The sequence below is a fragment of the Callospermophilus lateralis genome, chromosome 1 (genome assembly GCF_048772815.1).
Source record: "Callospermophilus lateralis isolate mCalLat2 chromosome 1, mCalLat2.hap1, whole genome shotgun sequence".
Classification (NCBI taxonomy): domain Eukaryota; kingdom Metazoa; phylum Chordata; class Mammalia; order Rodentia; family Sciuridae; genus Callospermophilus; species Callospermophilus lateralis.
The window spans coordinates 147,757,269-147,782,252 of NC_135305.1; the positions used below are offsets into that span (position 1 = coordinate 147,757,269).

The 24,984-nt window shown below is 41.4% G+C and overlaps 1 protein-coding gene across 3 annotated transcripts in view; it reads left to right on the top strand.

The window, feature by feature from the left end:
- Positions 1-24,984, top strand: part of Cit (citron rho-interacting serine/threonine kinase) — a 157,190-nt gene that overhangs the window by 104,935 nt on the left and 27,271 nt on the right. For all 3 annotated transcript variants that reach the window (XM_077108940.1, XM_077108941.1, XM_077108942.1), the window contains 6 exons: positions 637-834; positions 8,806-8,859; positions 15,460-15,657; positions 16,211-16,404; positions 19,021-19,156; positions 21,283-21,387. In XM_077108940.1, the coding sequence (XP_076965055.1) occupies positions 637-834; positions 8,806-8,859; positions 15,460-15,657; positions 16,211-16,404; positions 19,021-19,156; positions 21,283-21,387 (885 nt within the window). The remainder of the gene's footprint in view (positions 1-636; positions 835-8,805; positions 8,860-15,459; positions 15,658-16,210; positions 16,405-19,020; positions 19,157-21,282; positions 21,388-24,984) is intronic.

Consider the following 24,984-nt stretch of genomic DNA (forward strand, 5'->3'; position numbering starts at 1 on the left):
TTCTCAGCACCGCATATAAATAAACAAATAAAATAAAAAAGTCTATCAATAACTAAAAAAAAAAAATTGTAATTTTCATTTGATATTCTTCTCATTTTCCCAGGCCTTTGAATATTTGTAGGTAGCGGATGGTTAGTATATATAGTCTTGGTATCCTCAGGGCCTTGGTTCCAGGATCCCTCAGAGATACCAAAATCTGCAGCTGCTCAGTGTCTTATAAAATGGAGAAGTGTTTGCATAGAATCTACATGCATCCTCTTATATACTTTAACTCGTCCCTAGATTACTTAGAAATACCTAATACAATGCAAATGCTCTGTGCCTAGCTGCTAGACTGTATTATTTAGGGAATAATGATAAGTCTGTGCATGTTGAGTAAATATGCAATTTATTTTTCTCCAAATATTTTCAATCCATGGTTGGTTGAACTCGGGCAGAAGCTAAGGATCTGGAGGGCCAGCTGTGCATCCTCCCGTGTGCTCTCAGTTCTGCTGATTTCTGAAACACCTGGAAGTCAGGCTCATTTTCTTGCATTTCCCTGCCCCTAATGAGTCCCTGGAAGATGGTTCCAAGAGCAGGTTTAAGCTTGTAGGTCGAGCAGCTCGAGGGTCTTCACTTTCCCTTGTCTTTCCTCAGGTCAGCCTGGAGCACGAGGAGCAGAAACTGGAGCTCAAGCGCCAGCTCACGGAGCTGCAGCTGTCCCTGCAGGAGCGCGAGTCCCAGCTGACAGCCCTGCAGGCCGCCCGGGCTGCCCTGGAGAGCCAGCTTCGGCAAGCCAAGACAGAGCTGGAGGAGACCACAGCAGAAGCGGAAGAGGAGATCCAGGCTCTCACGGTAGGTCCAGGAGGCTCAGAAGGTCTGGGCTGGGGTGAGTGTGGCACTGAGGACCTTTGCTCACTCTTAGAGACTCCAAGAGGGAACAAGCCATCCAGAGATAATTAATGGGCAGCAAATTGGCTCAGGTAGACTTTTCCTATGTTGGAATTAGTATGTAAGCTTGACTGGTAATATCTGAGCTTTCCTTGGTACCCTGAAAAACTCCTCCTTTATTTATGTTTCTTCCATCTTTTTAAAACAATCATGTTAAAAAATTCTATTTCAGCCAGTTTGTTTACCTGGGTCTTCTACATTCATTTTTAATAGTCATTAAAATAATAATAATGATGATGACGATGATCTTCTATCTTACAGCAGTCTTGCTACCATATTTCTGTTTTTTATTTTGGTTAAACTCATTGGTGTTATCTTTATTTTAAGCTGGAGATTCTGCTTCATGTCCTTTGTATGCCTCTGGCATGAGCTGGATGGGACAGTCTTCCGAGTCAGAGGTTCTTTCTCTAAGAAGGACCTGTCTTACCTGCTCTTTCTGAGAGACTGAGTTACTCAGCTGGTTGTGTTGTCAGGAGGTAGAGCTTGGAGGGGCTTCACTGGACTTGGAACTTGGTTCTTTCTGGGAGTCTGAAAATGAGACTTCTTAGTTTTTTTCCCACAGCCAAGCATTCTCACAAGGTTAACAAAGCTTGCAAGAGTCTTAAAAGTAAAATGCCAACTCATCAGCAACTTAGAGAGAATCAAGTGCCAAGTTAACTAGGGCATTCTGGGTGGCCAGTCCTCCTGTTTTCTTTCTCCTTTAGGGAATTCTACTTAGAAAACCCTATTACTCTTAGAAGGCTGCTTGGTGGGCCTGGATTCCGAGCCTAGAAAGCTGAATGAGTTTTCGTAGCTAATGTCAGCCACGTACACATGGTTCTCCCAGTAACGTTCTGTACCTGCCAAGCAGATGGGTATACTCACGCCTTCTGGTCAGGGTGCCCTCTCCTGTGGGCAGGGTACAATGCAGCTGATTGGGTTTGGTGTTTCCTAAATGGGTACCTTGTTCATTCTGATTCAATTTGGATGCTGGCCTTACCACCATCAGCTAATATCTCTAGTGCATAATGATTATCTTATTTAAAAATAATGTGTGTGTGTGTGTGTGTGTGTGTGTGTGTGTATCTTTTAACAAGTTTTATTCTTAGAAGTTATCTTCTACTGTTGGGTTTGGGGATCCCAGTGTTTGAACCAAATTGGGGATGTGATCTTTGAGTGCCAGAATCCTTAGGAACTAATCAGGAACACAACAGCTTATACGATCCTGGTGGAAAATACTTGTGCAGCCTAGATTGTCCAGGATTTGTACCAACTCTGGGTATTGATTGAGACTTTAAGTTCTGTCATCTGTATGAGGACGCTCATTCAATGACACCCGATATTTAGTTTGGAAAAAAAAAAAAAGTCACAAAATGCTTTGTATATTCTGCTTTGTTTTAAAACGGATCAAAAACAGTTTGGCAAGATACAAAATGGTAAAACAGGACACAAGAAGAAAGACAAGGCAAAGAGAAAATAAGTGCCTGAAAAAGCAAAGGGGAGCTCAAAATGAAAGTCAAGTACAGGACTTGGAACAAAATGAAAGTCAAGTACAGGAGTGCAGTGCTGGGCGGGTGGGCGAAGAGAAATGCACCACAGACTGCATTTCTTAGCCGCTAGGGGGAGACACCCAAATTTGAACCTCTGTTGTTTAATGCATTGTATATTGATATTTCTCACCCTGTACAAATACCCAAACTCTGAAAGAAAGAGAAAGAAACGTCAGCAGTGTGATCCATATTTAATGAGCATTTGCTACCTGCCCAGTGCTCTCTCTCCAGCTTTTCTCTCCAGGAGATGGGCCTGTGAATTCCCCAAGTCCTTTTCCTTCAGAGCAGCTGAGGAGGACAGTTTATATTGCTGCTCTGTTGGAATTGGGAGGGCAGGTGGTGACCATGTATCTTATCCTGCCCTTGTTTGAAAGGAGGAGGAGGATGAGGATATAAAATAGAGCATGTGTCACTGCTGTTTATCTGGGGGAAATCAGTTCTTTAAATCCTGTCTTGCTGCTGGTTGGAATGTACTGTGTCTAATGGCTGCTAGAAGCCTAGCACAGCAGTCACGACTTAATTTAGTCAGATGAGATCACTGCCTCAAAGAATCTTCTTTAAAAAAAAGAAAAAACTCCTGAGGTCTAAAACCTAGGGCTCTATCGATAGCTCTTGCAGATGAAGGTGCTGTGGAAACTATATCTGTTTAAAGTGCCTTGCTGGTAAACCTGTCCTGTGGAAATCCAAGGCTCGTATCAATATGCTTTAGTCCAGTTCTGAGGCCGTGGGCATTTCCCCTTCCTTCTTCTTGACATGGGAGTACAGGAGTATAGATGTATGGGAGCACGTGGCTTGGTTGTTTTTTATTCTGAAGAGTATATTTTCCAATAGAAGAAGAAAATGGTCACAAATGTAATACTTTCCTATTGTGGGAGGCCCACGTTCAGACTCAACACAGGCATCCATCAAACTAAATCAGCCTGGATCTTAAGTGATCTCCTAGGAGATTTGTGAGCTTCGCAGCATGATGTTTTATCAATAAAAGGGAATGGTCAAGTGGGCTATTATTGTTTAATTATAAGAGGTGTCCATCTCCTGGCCTGGAAGGAGCAGTTACCTTGTTTGGCCTCCGCCCCTGAGCCAAATTAGGTGGAGCACAGTTAAATTAAAGGTCACCGTTGAAGAAGATTGGCAGGGGCGGTGGGGAGGCCATTGTTGGCCTTCCTAATGCTTCCTTCCTTCCCACTCTCACTTTACCCATCCTGTTAATTGTACTTGCATTGAAATTGGCTATTAAAAGCTGAGATTGAGTCAAGGTAGAGACCAACAGAGTGAAATTTAAACAGAAACCTGCTTTTAAAGATAACTTTATTGCTTATTACTTATTGCTAGAAAAGTATTTTTTTGTTTGTTTTTGGTTTTTGATCTGGACTTGGTATTCAACACTCCATGTGATCCCTTTGTCTGGGGAAGAGAATTTGAGCAGTGCACAGACCTGTCATGTGATGTGTTACGTGTGGGACAACCTGGTAGATGGCATGTGCTTTGGGAACACCAGCAAGGCCTGAGGGACATGCTTTGTGCTCCTGCCTCCATGTTCTTCTACTGATTCAGTCAAGAAACTAGATGAATAATCAAGAGTCCTAAGCCAGGGACACAAATGAAAAGAATCCTTCTCCCCGCATAGCAGAATCACAGGATCCCAAAGTCATCCTCTTTGATTCCTTAAAATCATCAATCAGTGCATGCTCTCATTCTTTTTACATAATTATCAAACCCTGAATTTAATTAGTAAGCCATCGGCATGAGAGTCAAGATGTGAAATCTGGGGCATGGAAGGTGACATTCCTGCGATGTGCCTGCCCACCAGGGAAGGGATGGATTGCATGGAAGCCTGAGGGTTCTAGAATCCTGACTGTTGACCACAGGAGGTGGTCAGGCATCTGAAGCCTGTTTCCTTCCTCAGTTCTGCAAGTCTTTCCTCTCATCGTGGCCTCATTGTAATTTCCTTTACCTTTCTTCATCTTGTAGCTTTCCGTATAAAAACTCCCAAAAGAGGGTGTCTGTGGTCCTCAGGCAAGGCCAGTCTGCTCAGTTTACCTTGAGGCCACCGAACTCCTAGGTCAGTGATTTGCAAGCCAGTCTGTGGATCCCTAGTGGGTCTCAAGGTCAGACCATTTTGGTAGCAATACTAAGATATCATTTGACTTTTTTTTTTTCTTTTTAACTATTAACATTTGCACTCTCTGGGACCCTCAATCATTTTTAAGTGTGTAGATATTATTCCCTGTAGTGCCTAATACCCAGTTAGCATTCATATTTTTCATTGAGGGAATCCAAAGTTTATCTTATGTATTTTACTGGCCTTGTGTATTTTATTTTGTGACCTTTGGTTTTGTTTTTTTGTTTACACAATTTATTGTAAAGAAACTTGAATCATGTATTTCTTAACTAATTTCTTACTCAAATCAGTTCAGAAGTTTAGTGCTTATAGTATTTCCAGCATCCTCGACAGGATCAGTTTTTTTTTTCATAATCAATAATAAATCAAAAGTCCTAGCTATTGTAGTTTATTACATTGTACTTTCAGAAAGAATTGCTATTTGATGTGTTGAAATGATCCAAAAACCATATGGTTCATTTTAATGGGAATGAACTCTTATTAGTGATTGAAATTTTAGATTCCAATGGGACAGATAAGTGAGTTTTTAATGGTGCAGTGTTATTTGGAAACTATGCTATTAATAAGAAAGTAGAACATAATAAGAAAGTGGAACAGGGTTTTTGTCTCCATTTATAGGCCAGTGAATTTGTTTTTATGATCACTGTTTATACTTCAAAGGAGTTGATTCCACCCTTAGCTTCTCATTTGTCTTTGAAACATTTAACAACAAATAGTCTTTTAGAGCAGGTGCTGGGAAAGTACAGCTAGTGGACAGAATCCATTCTGTCACCTGTTTTCTGTAAATAAAGTTTTATTGGAACACAGCCACATTCATTTACATATTATCTATGGCTGCTCTTGGTCTATGAGTTCAGATCTGAGTCCACCAAAGTTCCAGCAAACTCAGTATATTTTAAGAAAAGGTTTGTTGACCCCTGACCTAAAGTTGATTAATGTAAGGACTTATGGTTCCTCTAGGAAGGATCCTTGCCTTTTATCTTGGAATACACTAGAGGGGGTTGGGTGGTCCTTGGGGCCAGGCTGCTGCTGGCCTCAGGCTGCTTGTGTCATTGATCACAAATGAGATCTCAAAATAGTGCAGATGGCCATGTTCTTATGTTGGATAATTACCATCATAACAAAATGTTGAGATAATTACCTTATAAAGAGGCAAAGCTTATTTTGGCTCACAGTTTTGGCTGTTCCAGTCCATGACTGATTGATTCCTTTTGTTTGGGCCTGTGCAAGGCAGCACATGGAGGGTACATGGTGGATCAACATGGCTCAACTCATGAGCAGAAAGCAGAGATGGAGGAAGACGATGAAGCCAGGGTCCCCAGTCCCTCTCAAGGGCATGCCCCCCAGGGATGTAAGGGCCTTCCACTAGTCCTACCACCTAAAGGACAACAGAACCTTCTAATGGTGCCACTCTGTGGACTAAACCTTAACACATGGACCTTTGGGGACATTTCAGTATCTAGACTATATCAGCAGAAATCGGATTGAAAAAATTTTTTGAAAAGTTATGATTCATTAATTTGGTCCATTAAAAACATGGACAAATTATTTGGGAAGTTAGTTTGAACTTTATTTATGAATCTGTCCATGTAACTATCTGTTTTTTCTTTTTTTTGTTTTATCATTTATCTAGTGCTCTTCATTCTTTTGTGTAGGTCCAAATTTCTGTTGTCATTTTCCTTCTGACCAAAATACTTCCTTTAATATAGTGTAAGTCTGGTGGTGACAAATTCTTTCAGCTCTGGTATGTCTGAGAAGGCCTTTATTTCATCTTCATTTTTTGAAAGATTTTTGCTGCATATAGAATTCTAGGTTGATAGTTATTTTTTCTTTCTTTCAGTACTTAAAAGATTTTGCTATTCTAGTCCCCCGCCCCATACACAATCTTTTATGATAAATCTGTTTTGTCTTTGTTTCTCTAAATGTAACAGGTCTTTTTTTTTTCTGGTTTGTTTTAATATTTCCCCCTTTATTCTTGGTTTTAAGCAGTTTGATCACGATGTACTTCAGGTTAATTTTCTTCTTCTTTTTTTTGGGGGGGGCTAATGGTTCTTTGAACATTTTGTATCTGTGTTTTGATGGCTTTCATCAACTTTGGGAAATTTGTGGCCATTATTCTTCAAACATTTTTTTTTCTGTCTCACCTGTGTATAACTTCAGAGACACTAACTATGTGCATATTAGACCTCTCAAAGTTGTCTCACAGCTCACTGATGCTCTGTTCATTTTTTAAGTCTCTTTTTTCTATGCTTCATTTTGGGTAGTTTCTATTGCTGTCTCTTCAATTTTACTTATCTTCTAAAGTATCTAATCTGCTATTATAAGCTTACCTTAATTTATGAGAAATATACATAATAGATCTAAAATTTTTGAGTTGTCTTAAGTTCTTTTTATGGAGAGCTTTTTTTTTTTTTTTTTTTGATTTTTAAGAGAACGACCACTTTTACCTCTGCCTGAAACTGGATAGTTCTTTGGGTTTTCATAGCTCAACAAATGATACCATAATCTACTTAATTTCTCAAGAATGTCTTTGATTCCTCTTTTGCGTCCACCCCCAAGCCATCTGCAAATCCTTTTAGTTAAATGTGTATACACTCATCCCTTGGTATGGGGGGGCCATTCTTAGCAGGACCATACCCCACACATACCAAAATCTGCAGATGCTCAAGTCCCTTATATGAAATGGCTTAGTATTTGCATAGAATCTATGTGCATCTCCTCATGTACTTTAAATATAGATTACTCATAATACCTAATATAATGTAAACATTATGTAATTAGTTGTTATAGTATAGTGTTTAGGGAATAATAACAAGAAAATATATATATATATATTTAGTAAGAAAGTAAATTTTTCCCCCTACTATTTCCTGTCCACAGCTGTATCTGTGGTTGCAGAACCCGTAGATAGAGGGCCAATTCTATGGTGTATTACATTGATTTTAAGGCATCTGAAATCAGGATGCATTTTATAGTCTTTTTAGACATGAACATGCCCTGGTTTAATTGACACACTTTTCTTTCTCACTGATATGTACATTAGTGATACACCTTAATAATTGATAGCCACCTGAATCTGATGCATTATGGTATCTTAACAAAAGTTTACTAAGATAGTGCTCACCTTTACTACCCAAGGCATATTCTGATGTTTTCTGTCCTGTTTATTCTATTTAATTGAATATAGCAAACCAAAAATCAAAAAACCTCACTTTCCATGCTTGCCACTGGGTCCTACTCTGAAGCTTGCAACCCCCTGTGGCCACTCTGCCCTTTTCTTCATCAGATACACCAAACCCTTTTTTGCCTGAGGACTTTACCAATGCTATGCCCTCTGCCCTCTCCTGTATTTTGAAGGTTAGCCCCTCCTCCTGTAGATTTCAAGGTACATGTCACCTCCTCAGAGAAACCCCTTGGCCGCCTCGTCTAAGTTCCCATCAACTCTCTCCTGTTCTTTTTTACTGACCCCTTCATGGCGTCTGATCCAATCTGCAGTCATGCGCTTATCTATTTCCTGTCTCTCTTCACCAGAATGAAGGTGTAGGCCACATGTTCCTAACCCTACCACACTGCTAGGCATACTCCATACACTCAAAAAATCTTGTCGACTCAAGTGAATACTGCTGTTTTGGAGCAGCTTTGCCTCAGAGAATGCCTGTTCATTTGCTTCAAGGTCAATGTAAGATTTTCTGAATCTCAGCAGCTTTTGATTTAAAGGAAAAAAAAATTTCTACTTTTTCCTGGCAATTGTCTTGTGTCTGCATGTCTCTCTCTCTCTCTCTCTCTCTCGCTCTCTCGCTCTCTCGCTCTCTGTGTGTGTGTGTGTGTGTGTGTGTGTGTGTGTCTAGAAGGCTGGGGAGGAGTTGTTTAGAGGGAAGAGAACGGTGGATAGGACAAGTGAAGGAGAGTCCAAACTGCATCCTTTATTGCTTTTTTCCTTTTCTTCTAGAAGTCCCTAGATGTCAATAGGAATGTAGAAATACGTGAACAGGGTGTGCATGTGTGGTCTCTATAGTCCCCTGTTATTAACAGCGTTGTATATTCCTGTAACCTGTTTTTGATGTGGGGAGCGCCTTGATGAGTGAGTCCTTGTGGAACAGGTGCTGGGGCTACCGCAACAGCACTCTCGGCCTTCCAGGCAGATTGTGTTCTGTGTTTGACCCGTAGCATGTACAGTTGCTTTCTACCCTATGAAAAATTCATAATCAACTTCTTACCTTTTAGGCGCATAGAGATGAAATCCAGCGCAAATTTGATGCCCTTCGTAACAGCTGTACTGTGAGTATTAATTAACCAAAGATGGCTAAAATACTATGAAACTAAAACAAAGAAGGAAAAGGGGACATCTCTTTATAAGACCAGTGACTGAATTTTGATATGAACTTGCAACATGAAGCAGATAATGTAGTCAAATTTTTTTGAGCACCAAATAACTAGTTTCTCAGAGTTCTATCAGATTTTTAAAAAATCAAAACCAGAGTATTCCTCATGTTTGGGGGAAGAGGATAGCTGGGATGGTCAGAATAATTCTCATTGTGGAACTACCACTGGATCTCAGCAACAGCACAGAAACTCCAGGGCAACTCCCCCTCCTTCTTCAGTGTGGAAGGTTCCAGGGCCACCCCAGGCCAGAGACTCCAAATGCTAGGGACAGTTGTATCCACAAGGCTTCTCCAGCCTGCTGCCTCTGCTGAGTCAAGACCAGCTAATTTTCCTGTGCATCTAGATGTCCGGACTCCTAACAGACATAGTCTGGCTTCGTAACATGCAAATTCAAGGCCTAGGGCCCTTTGTGCAAAAGGTACTTATATGAGGAGAAGTAAATTCTATTAGCAGATAAACAACATTCATAGGTTATATAATAGGGTAGAGTCAATGGAAATGCAGAGTCTATTTTTTATCAAAACGAAAGACAAAATAGGCCCATTTCACAAGATGGGAATGTTGTCCCTAGTTGTGTTCCCATCTCTTTTCTTTGGTCTGTTCACCACTTTATTACCTCTTAGTCCTTAGTGATATTGTCCTCGTTTGTACTGTTTGCATCTGTGGATTTCCAGGAACACCTCCCTTCATACATATTTTATGTTTTTATGATGATGAGCTCTTTATTTCCTCTTTAGCTACTATAACTGGGACATTAAGTCCTAACAGTTTGTGTGTGTGTGTTTTTTTAAAATTTAGGTAAATTGGATATAAAATGCAGATAGTGAAGTGCATAAAGTACACTAATCCTAAGTGTGCAGCTCAGTGAAATTTTTACACCTATAGACAACTGTGCAGTTGTGGTACAGATCAAGATGCAGGATGTTGAGCTGGCTGCAATGGCGCATGCCTATAATCCCAGCAACTCGGGGGCTGAAGCAGGAGGATTGCAGGTTCAAGGCCAACCTCAGCAACCTAGTGAGGTCCTAAGTAACTTAGTGAGACTGTCTCAGAATGAGAAATAAAAAGGGCCGGGGAGGTGGGGAAACCTGGGTTCAATCCTTAGTACCAAAAAGGGGGGAAAAAAAGCTGCAGATGTTTCCCTCAGAAGTCTCCCTCAGGTACTCATTTCTCATTGGCATCCTTTTCTCAAAGTATTATTGCTAATTTTGGTCTCTGATACCATAGATTCGTTTTGCCTGTATTTGAACTTCATGTCAATGGAATCAGAGAGGATATGCTCTTTTGGGCTTAGTAGTAGTTGTTATTGTTGTTGTTTAAATTGTCTATGAGGTCCCTTCATGTTGTTGCCTCTGTCAATAGTTTGTTCTTTTCATTACTGTAGTATTTGCATCGTATGAATAGATCTGTGTAGTTTATTTATCAGTTCTCTTTGTTGATGGACATTTTAGGTTGTTTCCATGATGCATGGAGCTGTTTAGAAAAATATCCCTGTTGCAGGCCTTTGGTGGCTGTAGATACTTATTTTTGGTGAGCTTATAGCCAGGAGTGGAATATGCCTCTGTTTGGCAGACAGATTTTTGGTTCATGTTTCCAGATATGATGGTTGGATCAGGGTAGACATGCCTTAAAATGCCTGTTGATTTCTCCATCCCTCCTGCCTTCCTTAAGGAGTTGGTGGATCTTATTCCTATAATCTCTTCTCTTCTGCCTAGTTTTTAGTTTCTTGTTGTCTTGGTTTCTTATTTTTACACCAGAGTTATTTGCTTATATTACATACACATTCATGAATGATCAGTGAGTAGAATATAGATCGTAGTTTTCTTGAAACTTGAATGGTTTTAAAATGTATTATTCATCAGTAATCTTGTTTCATTTATCCGAAATTCTCCTTTCTCTCTTTCTTTTGGAGTAAGAAATTAAAAGGAATTATAGCTTTATGGAGGTATAATTGGTATACAATTAACATAGTGTTATAATGTAGATGTACCTGTGAAACCAAAAGAATCAAAATGGTGAACATACCCATCACTCTTTAAAGGTTCCCTGCTATGCTTTTGTAATCCACACTGCCCCCCATTTTAACAATTGGATGTCTATTTTTAATGGGAAGTGCCAGGATGTGGGGTGAATTTGGTGTCTGGTTTATTTATATAATGTTTGGACTGTCCACCTTTCCTTTTCCTGGAACAGTGACTTCTAATCATTGCTTCATTTACCTCTAGTATTCTGGGAAAAGCATCTGGGGGACCTTCCCAAGTGGGAGGGAGAACCTGAGAAAGTGACCCCCACCCACAGGTTAGCTTGAGCAACTGGGTGACTTCATGGTCTATGCCTGACTCTCTCTGGAGTCAGGCACTAAGCTCAAATGATAAACTAGCCTCCTAGTAACCTATGTGACATTATCTTCCCAAGCTTCCATTTCTTTGTCTGTAAAATGGGGATAGAATTGACTACACTTAGTTGTAATATGCCACTGCTTGTCTGATACATAATCAATTTAATAACTGTTCTCTGGGTGATGGAAGAGAGAGAGCTGCTTAGTTCCAGTGTACATTTAAGTTTCAGAAACAGTAAGATTTAGGAAACACTGAGTCACAGAGTTTGGTAATAATACCTCCCTCGTAGGTTTCCTGCAGGGATTAAATGAGATGAGACACACAAAGTGCTTGCACACGGTCTTGTCCATGGGAGGCACTGAGCAGTGTTATTACCGTGGGCTCATAACCTCCAGCTTGGAAAATGGTCTGCTTCTTGAAAACCCCTGCTTTAGAGCCACATTCAATCACAAAAGCGGATATCAGTGATACTTTTGCAAGTTCAAGGCCCCTTTAAAGACGCTTGGGGAGAGAGTGATGGATATTCCTTTCTTTTTGGTGCTGTCCAAAATTGTCCCCGCTAGGAAATGTCATCTTTGTTTCTGGTGAGAACTCCTTCCCATAATAGCTCAATTGATAGGAGCACCCAGTTAGCAGCTTCCAACAAGCTGGAGCAATAAGATTGTCAAGCTCAGACCATTGCTCTATTTTGAAGGGATTTAAAAAAGGATTTGATTCAATCTGGCACCTAAAACCCTACCTCAGTCTGTTTTAGAGGGGAGTTGGTGGGCAAACATATGACACAGCTTTAATTATGAATCAATCTGTCAGCTATAAGATTAAAAATAAATAATATGCAAATAGCTGCCTTCAGGAAAGAGCGAGGCATTAAAATAGGATTTCAGGCCTATGTGGTTTTAGCCTGATGCTCATTATTTGCCTGGTTTCTTCACCCCTAATGTTCACTGGACATTCACCTGGCAGCTCACCTCTCCTGATCTGTTAGTTAGCTATGAGGGGTCAAGATCTCCTTCTCAGAACCATGAGGTTTGCATGACAGCCTTGAAAACCAACAGAGAACCCCACACAGAGACTTTTATTTTTTAAAAAAATTGGACACAGAGTAGATAATTCTTTATATCCCTGTTCTCTCTTAGAAAACAGCAGCAAGATTTCTTATCTGCAAAAATAGCACATAAGGAAGTTTGGCTGGCTCCTGCCTTAGGAACCTATCTCCCTTATCTTTACTGTTGAGATGGAATCAGCCTTACAGTTTGTCTTTTTTTACCCTCTATCCTTGGGGTTCAAAGGTTAGCCGACTCTTAACCTAAGTCTGTCAATAAACGATCACTTGCCCTTGGTATAAAGAGAGCATACTCATGACCCCAAAATAGACTTAAGCATCTTGCATATGACCTGGTTCAAAAGCAAGAAGGGTTACCCTGAGTGGTCGATCATTTCAAGTTTCAAAGATCTGGGTGTGGGGGGGAAGGAATAAATAGCTCTTTCCCTGTTGGAGAGGAGCAGCGTGCTGTAGGGATAAGAGCAGAGGTTCTTGACTTTGAGTGCCGGCTTTGCATCTGGTTTTGTTATCCACTCTCAGCGTGTCGCTGGGCAAGTCACCTCCCTCCCTGCTGCCCCAATTTCCCCATGTATAAAATGGGGGTACAATAATACCTACTTCAAAGGACACTGTAAACATTGCCTATTATACTTTTCTTTTTTAACCACTGGGACCATTAATTTACTGCCTGTGTTTCAAGTCGGCTTTGCGCCTGTAAACTCACTAATATGCGTATATAGATGTGTCTAACACTTAACTATAGCTCCAGCCACTTGAAACAAGTCCACAGCTGATGTGCTGTGACATGAGCAGACAGAACGTGTAAGAAGTTAAAATGCTTTAAATCTTTGCATGGGAGCTTGACATGGATTCAGAATCCTCATATTGTTAAATTCACAAAATAGGGACAATGACCAAATATAGAACTAGCAGTCACAAGCTGGGAATAGGAATCAGAGACATGAGACTCCTTGAAAACTGGGCGATAACAGGGAAATGGAGGGGCTCTTCCTACTCCAGTGATCCCCCTACAATTGAAGTGCAAGTGAAAACCTCCCCCCACGGCTTTTTCATGTGTTTCTCCTTTAGTCCTTTATAACCTAATTTAGGGAGAAACAAAGAGATGGTAGAAATGGGCTCATAATAAACTATTTTTTTTTCATGAATCAAAGGAAGACTTAAGTGGCATTTTGACTAGCGAGTAAATTTATATATTCTGTGAGAATTGTATACTTCTCTACATTCTTTCCTATAGTCTGTTCCCCAAGAGGCTTGAACAATTAAACATTTTGGTCATTAGTTTTTTTTTTTGGTTGATAGACAGAATGCCTTTATTTTGTTTCTCTTTATGTGGTGCTAAGGATCGAACCCAGTGCCTCACACATGCTAGGTCAGCGCTCTGCCACTGAGCTACAGCCTCAGCCCCTTGTCAATAGTTTTTATTCCTTATATTTCACAGGACACATTAAGGTCAAATGGTGTACAAGAAAACTCAAACAATACAAACATATGAGAAGTCAGCTCAGTATGTACATATTGTCACAGGTGGAGATGCCTCTGCAGCCGAGCCCAAGGTGGCCTATTTGGGTTCCAGAATCCATTATGCAGCCTGTCTCCCAGCTGGTTTGCCATAGTCTCACTGTCTTTGGGGAAAAGGTCGAAGGAAGCACAGTCAATTGGTGGAGAGGCTTATAGCCAGGAGCAAAAGTATCCGAATGGGTGGGTTTGCTCCCTAGAGAAAGGCATAAGTTGAACACATGGTCGTTGTTTGTTCACTGCCACTGACTGTGGGAGAGTTGACCATGTCACAGAAAGGGTGACACAATGACCCTCCAAGGTGTTAACTGTCTGCTAGGAATGACAAAGACGTATGCCTTCCCCCTTGATAAAGAAGGTGCCTCACCCAATAACCTTTATCCCCCTCTTGTAGCTGCCAGCACGCCTCAGGTTAAAATCAACATGGGTTCTGACATTAAAAACCAAATTACTACACCACTTTCCTACCTCAGAAGGTTCTCAGCTCAGTTAACAAAATGAAAAGCTGTGTTTTCCAAGCCACATTGAACAAATGTCCTTAATTGATGTTCTCTAACTTTATGGGTTTGGAAAGATTATTTTCTTTTCAAATTGATAATCAGAGTGGGTTAAAACAGGGAATTAGTCGTGGAAACAATGGTAACATTTCATAAAGTAAGTAACCATACGCTAAAGACGTTTCCTTTTAATTTACTTTTTTTCGTTCCATAAAATTTAATTTACAGCCCCTATGCCTCATTCCAACTATTATTAGAAAATTGCCCTTAAACTTCTAAAGTGTTTTATATAAAAGCTCACTGCAAGCACCGATACTAAACCTCAGCTAAGAGAATAGAAAAGCTAAATGTACTGGAATTGAAGTCATTCTGCCATTGAGCAGGGAAATAATTTAGCAAAACCAGATTAAATCTCTCTCAATAAAATGACAATTTCATATAGGCTGAGAGCTAACTGTAGAGTAAAATCCATTGAAGCAATGCCGTTATGCAGTATTGTATTTTCAGGACTTTTCCAAGTTTCCCTTAAGATTTTTTTCCTTCTTGATTACATGAAATTAAATCCATTGCCTGTGATAATTATTCAACTAACTCTCAGTATCCTTCCCTGTCAGTATTCCTTGATAGGAACTTGGTTTGGCTCTCTGTGCTGTGGCCATTTCTGATGACAGCATCTGTAGATGGTGTCTAGGTCATTAGCCTAACTAGGTGATTGTGACACCTTGGCAAATTTCTCATGGCTTGCGTCCCCCCCCCCCCCTTGTATTTTTGTCCCCGATTTTAACCTGCTCTCATGCCAGCTTGCCTCATCCACACAGCAGCCACTTTTGATTGATTTGTCTTTGCCGTATTTTCCAGATGAACCCTGAGTTAGCGAGGAACCTAGACTTTCCTTTTTCTCCCTCTGTGTAGTGGAGACCTGGGTGGGTGTGGGAATTGAGGTCTGGCCTCATGGGTAGACAGCTGTGCTTTGATTGCCAGTGTCACGCAGGTGCAAAAACCATCGCTAGTGTGGTTTTAAGCAGTTCATTACTTAAAATTAATTCTGTTGGAGCATTACTGGGTTCCTTTCCCCTTTCAGGTCATCACAGACCTGGAGGAGCAGCTAAATCAGCTGACTGAGGACAACGCTGAACTCAACAACCAAAACTTCTATCTGTCCAAACAACTCGATGAGGCATCTGGTGCCAACGATGAGATAGTTCAGCTGCGAAGTGAGGTGGACCATCTTCGCCGCGAGATCACCGAGAGGGAGATGCAGCTCACCAGCCAGAAGCAAGTGAGGAGGCTAAGCAAGGCCCTGAGGTCCCTGGAGGACACTCACGAGGGTTTGGAAGGAGGGTTCTAAGACACAAGTTTTGTCCAGTAACCAGGCTCCTTTTCAATCATGTCTTGTTGCCAAGGTTTTGAGATTTAAAAAAGTGGCTTTACAAAGTAGATAGTAGTTCTTCTTAATTTTGATTTTAAAAGATGAAGAATAAAAAATGGGAAGTTATACTCTATGTATCTATGATATGTCAAAATACATTGTACTGTCATGGAGAACTAAAAAGAACAAACAAAGATTAAAATTAAAATTGGATGCTTTGGGAGGCCAGCGTGAGCCACTTTGATATTAAGCTTAGTGGCCCCTGTGCTGGCTGGCTTTGGGTTCTGCTCCAAGATGGCAGCACAAGTGGCTTTTGACCCATTCCCACCAGTCGCCTTAGAAATGCAAACCGTATTTCAGACTGTAGTCAGGAGCTTGGGCTTTTCTGAAACTGATCCAGCCAGAGTAACCCCTAGGAAACGTTTGTTGCTGCAAAGCACGACCCAGTGGTATTGATTTGCAGACGATGGAGGCTCTGAAGACCACGTGCACAATGCTGGAGGAGCAGGTCATGGATTTGGAGGCCCTGAATGATGAGCTGCTGGAGAAGGAGCGCCAGTGGGAGGCCTGGAGGAGTGTCCTTGGTGACGAGAAGTCCCAGTTTGAGTGTCGGGTTCGAGAGTTACAGAGGATGCTGGACACGGAGAAGCAGAGCAGGTGGGACTTCCTGGTTGCAGAAAGCCAGTGGCAGATGACTTTGGCTAGGTCTTCCTGAGAGTTTTGAGCCCATGGTCCTAGAACCAGGCTGCAAGACCAGGAGACTCTTAGGCAGATCAGGATGGGTGGTCACCTGACAGTAAATCTGGACACTATCAGTTGGATTCTGTGACACGTGGCTGGTATCTTTTTACCCTGGCAAAGGTCTGGGAGCCACTGCAAATATCTCAGTGCTGTCTTTGCAGAATCATTTTTACCAGTGTGCATCATTTCCTTATCACTGTGACCATGTAGCAAGGCCATCACCATTTTAACCCTTGTCATGTGTGCTTGCCAGTCTTCCCCTTATGCCAGGGCTTCTCAGCGTTGGCACTGCTGACATTTTGGGCTGGATGATTCTTTGTTGTGGGGGAGCTGTGTTTTGCACTGGTGGCTGTGGAGCACAACCTCACTAGATGCTAGAAGCAGCCCTTTTTCCAAGTTTTGGGAGGCCAGTGTGAGCCACTTTGATTTTAAACTTAGCGGCCTCTGTGCTGGCTGGCTTTGGGTTCTGCTCCAAGATGGCAGCATAAGAGGCTTTTGACCCATTCCCACCACTCGCCTTAGGCTGTAAAAGGAGAAATGCAAACTGTATATCAGACTGTAGTCGTGAGCTTGGGCTTTTCTGACACTGATCCAGCCAGAGTAACCCCTAGGAATATCCTTTAGACTGGGGGGGAAATTGCGCCCAGTTGAGAACCACCACTCTACAAGAATAGTTGAGTGGGTTCTCCCTCCCACCCTTCCCCTCCCCCCTCCCCCTCTTCCCCTCCTCCACCCCACGTTGTAGGAAATGAGTTTGAGCAGCATTTGTTTCCATATCTCCCTAAGCATGGAGTTTCCTTCTTGCAAAGGAAGAAGGTGCATAATGCAGGGGTGGCCATTTACAATGAAGATGCCATCAGTTTAAAGAGTTACCATGACAGTTTTGTAGCTCATGGCAGGAATGTGTTTGTTCTTGCATAACTGGCATGCTGTGAATGCTTACTGATGGAAAGAAATGACCTGGAAGAGCAGGAACCCTTTCCTCGTTGCACGAGGACACTGTGGGCCAGCAGTGGCCCTGTGATTTTCTGTCTGCAAAGTGGATTTGTAGTTGCCCTTCACAGCTCTGCTAATGTTGCCTTCCTGTGAATCTCACCTTCCGTGGTCCTCTGAATTCCTTAAGCAAGATAAACTATACTGAGAAATATCCACTACTTAATTAGGCTGTATTCTACTCATGTTGGTATCTCCCACTTGGCATTGGTCCATAGTATGCTCAGTGCAGGGTGTTGCAGGGATGATATATGCAAAGTTCAGTTGAGCTGGGAAGGCTGGAGGCAGACAACACAAACTCTCAAGTTTCCAAGGGAACCAATGGAAGTAGTTCTGTTTTGAACATCCTCCCGTACACGGTGTTTGCTGAGATGGGGGCTGCTGTTTTAAGACCCTGTTCCTGCTTTCCTCCATCTTGGTGGAAGTTCTCACTGCTCTCCCATGGACCCCTTCCCTCCCACCCTCAAGTCCAGCTCCTATCTGAATTGTTTCTAGGGTAGTTCAGAGATAATTTTGGGGGTCGGATCTAGCCTCAGAATCAAAAAATACACAGGCACACATGGAAAGTGTAATTATGGACTGTGCTTGGAAGACTAGCCTTAGCCTACTTTCAAATCTACTTTCAGGGCAATTGTGAGAGGTCTTACTTTTTTCTTTCTTTCTTTCTTTTCTTGTCTTTTTGTTTTCTTTTTTGGTATTAAGTGGGATACTGAGGTGAGTAAAATATAATTCTTAATCCTTGTCCTCCACAGGCCAAGAGTCTAGCAGAGGAGGGGAGCTGTGTATTCTCTTTGCACCTGAAAGAGTGAGGTGTGCTATGGGAGGAGTACACTGCTGTTTCAGACACAGGGTGGGGGAGAAGGGACTATGGGGAAGAGGTTATGGAAGACACAGCATTTGAGTTTATCCTTAAAGACGGGGTAAGACTTGAGTCCCTAGAGTAATGAAGGAGAGTCTTGCCCGTGGAGGAGATTGTACAAGCCAAACGTAGAAGCAGGAAAACGTGGTACCTAACTGGGGGTAAGGAATTGACTTTCTCCAGTTTGCTTCTGGCTTTTGTGTCCTTTAACATTATTTAGATTATTTAGGCATGCATTCATTAGATTCAGATTTCAGTTTCCTAATGAGCACCCAAAACACTTACCCACTGCATATGCTTTAAAGAGAGAAAATGTTTTATTGAATGGGGTCTCCCAGTGGTTCTTCAGGGGATACTCATTCCTTGTCCACCCCCGTGGGGAGAGAGTGGCAGGTTCTACACATCCTTATTCAGCTGGTTGCATTTGCAAATGCCGATTTTCCTTCAGCCTTTGAAAGTCAGTCCTCCAGGAACTTTGCCTCTCAAGGGTTATTTCACCCAGAATCTGAAGTGGGTCAGATCTTTGCTCCGTAAGCTGCCAGAAAGGAAGATGTAATTTGGAGGAAGGACTCGGGTTGGTGCAGCCTGTGGAGTTGCTCATCAGGACCGGAGGTGCAGCAGCCTTTCTCCAGGTGGGCAGTGGTGGGGCTTCTGAAAGCAGGCCTGTGTTTTCTTGGCAGGGCGAGAGCTGACCAGCGGATCACTGAGTCTCGCCAGGTGGTGGAGTTGGCAGTGAAGGAGCACAAGGCTGAGATTCTCGCTCTGCAACAGGCTCTCAAAGAACAGAAGCTGAAAGCTGAGAGCCTCTCTGACAAGGTCAGCACCCAGGCCTTCTGCCTTTTAGGACAACATTTTTGTTTCCTTCTTTTAAAGGCATGCTTGACACAAATTCAAGTGCAATCTGTGGTAAACAGATTTCATAAGTATACATTCACTCATTCCAAAAAGTCAGTTATGACTCACTGTGGGACATCTTTGGTTGGCAGTAGCATAGGTGGGTGTGGTAGGAAGTGGGTTATCACAGCTGGTCAGAGGCTTCTTAACATCTACCTGCCTGGCTCCAGAGTCCAAATTTTGGTCTGGGTGCACCATTCTTTGGTTTTCTGGGATCTTGTTTCTAGAAGGTTTTGGGATTTAATGTTGAGCATGCTTGGGAAGAGCATGGTGACAATGACTAATGTTCACTATTGCTGCAATCATAGACAGCTCAGCTTCTCCATTTTCCAGGTTCAGGGACACAAAAGGGCCTATCTGAATCTGTATTCTGTCATTCTAACAAAATACCTGCAGCCAGATGTAAAGAATAAATATATGTTTGGTTCACAGTTCTGCAGGCTGGGAATGTCAAGCACATAGTAAGGGCCTTCTCACTGTATGATAGCATGGGGGAGGACGTCACATGGTGAGGCAGAGTAAGTGTGCTAGCTCCAGTGTCTCTTTCTCTTCTTAAGAAGCCCTTAGTGCTATCCGGGAGCCCCTCCCCTATAACCTCATCTAATACCAATTATCTCCCGTGGGCCCCACCTCCAGATACCATCAACATGTGAATTTGGGGATTGAGTCTCCAATGCAAGAACTTTTAGGGGGCACATTCAAACATAGCAGGGTCTAATGATACATTTGATCCTTAGTATTTCACACTGGAAACACATTGTGTTCTGTCTATGCACCATTCCTTGAAATTTGCAGAGCAATGGACCAATGTTTTGGACATTTTATCTACTAGTCTTGAAAGAGAAAAATATGAATTTTGTATTTTATATAACTTTGCTATTCCACATTTATAAAAGTAATTATTTAGGATCATTCTGGAACATACAGAAATCACAGAATAGTAAAGGGAAAAATGACTGGTAACCTATTACCTTGTTAACATTGGTGACTTTATTTGCAGTATCTTGTTTGTGTATGTTTTGCGCGCGCACGCACACACACACACACACACACACACACACACACACACTATACCCACACATTTATTTTGTAAACTTAGAACTTAGATTTGTTTGTTTTTAAAAAACATCGTATAACTAGAAGCTTCTCCTGAGTTACTGAATGTTTTTTTGAACATGCAATCCTGAAAAAATCAAATTGCATGCTGGCATGTAATTTATACATTTCCCCTTGTGTTGGGAATTTGGGCTTCTTCCAATCTTTTTTTGTTTTTTTGGCCATATAAATAACCTGATGAACGTAAGTTTTTATGAGCATTCATGATTATTTCCTTACTGGAAATTCATAGAAACAGAATTTTGGATTCAAGGCTGGTGCTTCCTGCTCAGAAATGCTCCTGAATTCCCTGAGATTGATTTGTTTTCTTTCTTTTTTGTAAGTGTGAGGAAAGTAGATGTATTATTTAGAGACAAGTGAATCCTTTTATGTTTAACTTGAAGATTTATTTTTTCGACTGACTTTTCTTGAAATATTTGGTTGCCAGCTGTCCTTTAGTAATCCAGAAATTCCAGAATGATCTTTTCTCTGTCTTGTTTTATTGGGATGAAGTTCTCTTTTCTATACCTCTCTTATCAATTTTCACATGGCAAAGCATCATGGTCAGGGCATGTGACTTGATGAGATCCTCAAGAGTGCTCGACTACATTTCATCCTAGTACCTGTGATGCTCGGCAAGGATTAAGCTCCTGGCATAGGACTGTTTAATTAAATTCAGCCAAAGAACTTCAGATCCATAAGTTCTCGCACCGTCATCCTCTCAGAACTCGAAGTAGCTATGTATGTGACTCATCCCGTAGAAACAATTCCTATCCTCAATATGGGAGACTTACCTGTTATATGGACTTCTATGTTTTCAAAAACACCACTGATATTCTGACTTTTTGAACTTGATTGTCCTTGATATGTGAAGGCCTGTGGACATTTAGAACAGTCGTTAGTGTCTAGCATCCCTAAATGTGGCATCACGGCCAATTTTTCCCAATGTCCAGCTCAATGACCTGGAGAAGAAGCACGCCATGCTTGAAATGAATGCCCGAAGCTTGCAGCAGAAACTGGAGACAGAACGAGAGCTCAAACAGAGGCTTCTGGAAGAGGTGAGTGCAAATTACCTGGGAGGTAGAGCCAGGGGGGATTTAGAAAGTGAAAATTTGTTATGTTCACGTGGTCAGATCCAAGTCAGACTTTAAGATTTTGAAGTAAGAACCTTTGAGGTAGAGTAGGGTGGTCCCATCATACATTCTGTAAGATATAAAGCACATTAAAATAATATGTCTCTGACTGGCGGGGTCTCCCTGTCACTTGTATCCTCCTACATGGTGCTTAACAGAGTGTCAAGCACATAGTAAGTACATGCTGAATAGAGGTTTATTAAATACATGGCTGAATGAATATTGAGTTAAATTGTTCTTTAGAGTTAATATTCAAAGTGTATTATGTTTCATGCTGATAGAACATCCATGCAAATTAGCTTCCCACACAGGGCAGGGATTTGATCAGATTATGCTGAGTGCCAAATTTCATGAGGACTTTTGAATGTGCACTTAATTCAATTAAAAATAATTGTGCCCTGCTTTTGAGACATAAGATGACAAGTTCAAATTGATCTCCTAACCCCATCCCTTATGTTATTTCATGTGCCTTTTCACAGAATTCTGGAAATTGCTATTTAAATTAATGATTACTTCCCACTCCCAACCAAAGCCCTATATGTTGAATCACTAATGATTCTGTTTTGTTCATTAGAATTGACCTGCAAGGGCAAATGCACTTTGTAAAGATATCTAAGGAAAAGTTGGACTCCAAGGAGTGTTCTGTTTAACCCATAGTGAGCCTGGCAGTTTCGTTACCCAGAATCCCTTGTCGTCACATGGTGCTCACAGCTCCTGAGCCCTGCTGATAGGAATAATATCACTAGGCTGTTAAGTTTGAAAAGGGTAGTGAGACTATTGCAGGTGAGTATACAATGTCTCATAGAATGACACTTGAGAAATAAGGGTGGGAATTTAAGAAAGTCTACAGATGGATGGTTGGTAATTACTGCATAACAGTGTGAATATCCTTAATGCTACTGACCTGTGTACAAATGGCTACAATGACCCACCATGCAGGAGGCCCTGGGTGACCAAAAAAGAAAAAGAAAGAAAAATATAAGTTTTATATTATGTGTACCTCGCTGCAATAAGAAATTTTAAAATAAAATTGGTTTTACACACACACATATATGACTGAAATTCACTGAAAGTGACCCCAAGAATATTACTATATAGGTTGAGTAGCTCTTGTCCAAAATACTGGGACCCAGAAGTATTTTGAATTTCATTCTTTTTCAGATTTTGGGATATTTTTATATATGCATAATGAGCTATCTTAGAGATAGGACTCAAGTCTAATCATGAAATTCATCTGTGACTCCTATACATTGTACACACATAGGTGAAAGTGATTTTACGCAAAAAAAAAAAAATTTTTTTATACTGAGGATTGAACCCAGGGATGCTCACCACTGAGCTACAGCTCTGGGCCTTTTATTTTTTATTTTGTGACACAGTGTTGCTAAGTTACCCAGTTGGCCTTGAAATTGTGAACCTCCTGCCTCAGCCTCCCCGGTGTATGGGATTATAGGTGTGCACCACTAGGCCTGATGAATTTTATGCAATTTTTAAAATGTGCCTGTGTTTTGATTACAGTTCAGCACAATGAGATCAGGTGTAGAATTTTCAATAAACAGTGTCATATTCATGCTCAAAATATTTTGGATTTTGGAGCATTTCAGATTTTGGATTTTTGGAATTGGGATGCTCAACCTGTGTTAGTTTTTAACTCTACCTAGGGGTCAGATAGAGAGTTCTGGTCTTTTATCTGGGATCAATAGGCAATATTCCCACTTTGAGCTTGTGCTGGGAAGAAAATAGGAATACTAGATGCCCCTGACTGTCCTGTTTTCCTGAGGAGGGCAGGTTAACCCTAGCAGCTCAGTTCTTTGGCCTAAGGTGACATGGTGAGTCAGTGACAAGGCTAGGAATAGGATGCTGGGAGCCTGTCTCAGTCCCCTATTTCTCACTTCTAACCCATGTGAGAACATTTCCAGTCTCCCAGTCTGTCCTTCACAGATAGATGTTTGAGCACAGGCTTCTGGCTGACATTGAGCTTGAGTCAAATTTCAGACAGTGGAAACCATTACGAAACAGGGAATGAGTTATCTATTCATTTATTTATGGCAACGCTGGACATCAAACCCAGGGCCTTGCACACAGAGAATGATCTTTTTTGGCCAAAACATGGCTAAGATCCCTGGTTGCAGAGTGCACTTTGTAACCATGGGCCAAAGGCTCCAACCTAAACATCTTCTTCATAGGAACAGAGACGTTTAGTAGGACAGAATCAGAGTCTCAAAATTAGAAGGAATATTTATGTCATCTAATCCAAATTCCCATCATGAGTCCCCTTATTGCCTTACTGGGACAAACTTCACTAATAGAACTCTCTCCCACATCTTTCCTCTGGGGCCAGAAATGGCCTTAGAAGCTCTCTTGCCTTGACACTTACAGACCACCATCAGCCCATTGGAAGTAATGCCAGAGATGAAGTCCAGTTACCAATCCTCGTCTCCTACTGAGATAGACACTGCCTTTTCCAACACTTCTCGTGGGCATCCCTCATTAACTCAGGCAAAATACCTATAGTGACTTTGGACATCCCAACCCATTTTTCAGCAATTCTGATTTTTAGAAAGTCCTTTCTTATTCTGAAATAAAACCTACAACTTTCACCCACTGGTCCTATTATATCAAAACATGAAATTAGAGAGTAGTCAGGCCTGTCCAGCCAAAATTGAGATTAATATTGACTAATGATCAAATTAATTAATTAATATTTAATGAATGTTTTGTTAGCACTTACAAGGTGCCAGCGCCCCTTCTGAAAACTTTACACGTATTATCAACAGTCCTATGAGATGACTTCTTTTATTATCTCAGTTACAGTCAGTATCTGAGGCTCTCTCCCACTCCAGATTGCCTTCTCTTTTCTAAGTGAAACATTTCATATCCCTCCAAGCTCTGAATGATCCTTTTGGCTAGCTCTATACTTCCAAAGAGAGTTTCTGCAAGTGCATGTGGTTCAAATATGGTCCCTGTGGTCTTTGTTCAGTGGAATATTTCCTCCTCCATACTAGTCTCTGTAAACCTCTCTCTGCCAATTGCTTGGGTTCTTTAATCACACCAGTGACATCCAGGGACCTGTAAAATCACATCTAGCCTTCCACAAGCTTTTTTTTTTTTCCTTTTTAAAAACATCCTTATGTTCTATATGAACTCAATTGAAGTTTTAAGAAATACCATTCTATTGAACTTGCTGGTTCACCTATCCTCCTTTCTGTCCACTGGGGTTTCCATGTCTCAGGTTCTGTCATCCAGCTCCTTCATCCATCCTCCCAGGTTCTTGTCACCCCTATAAAGTCAGTGGGTCTAAGCAATGGCTAAGGCCCAGGAAGTCGCCTCCTTTTGCCTTTCTCCAGGAAGCAGATAAGTGGTTTTGAAAAACATTTCTAAATATCTCTCTGACTTGGTTTTTATTATAGTAAATAACCATCCTATTTCTTGGAAAGCCAATGGACAGTTGATGCATTTATTCTAGAAAAATATTTTGGGCCTGGCTGTCACCAAATAGATCCCTGTCTCCAGCACTTGTCT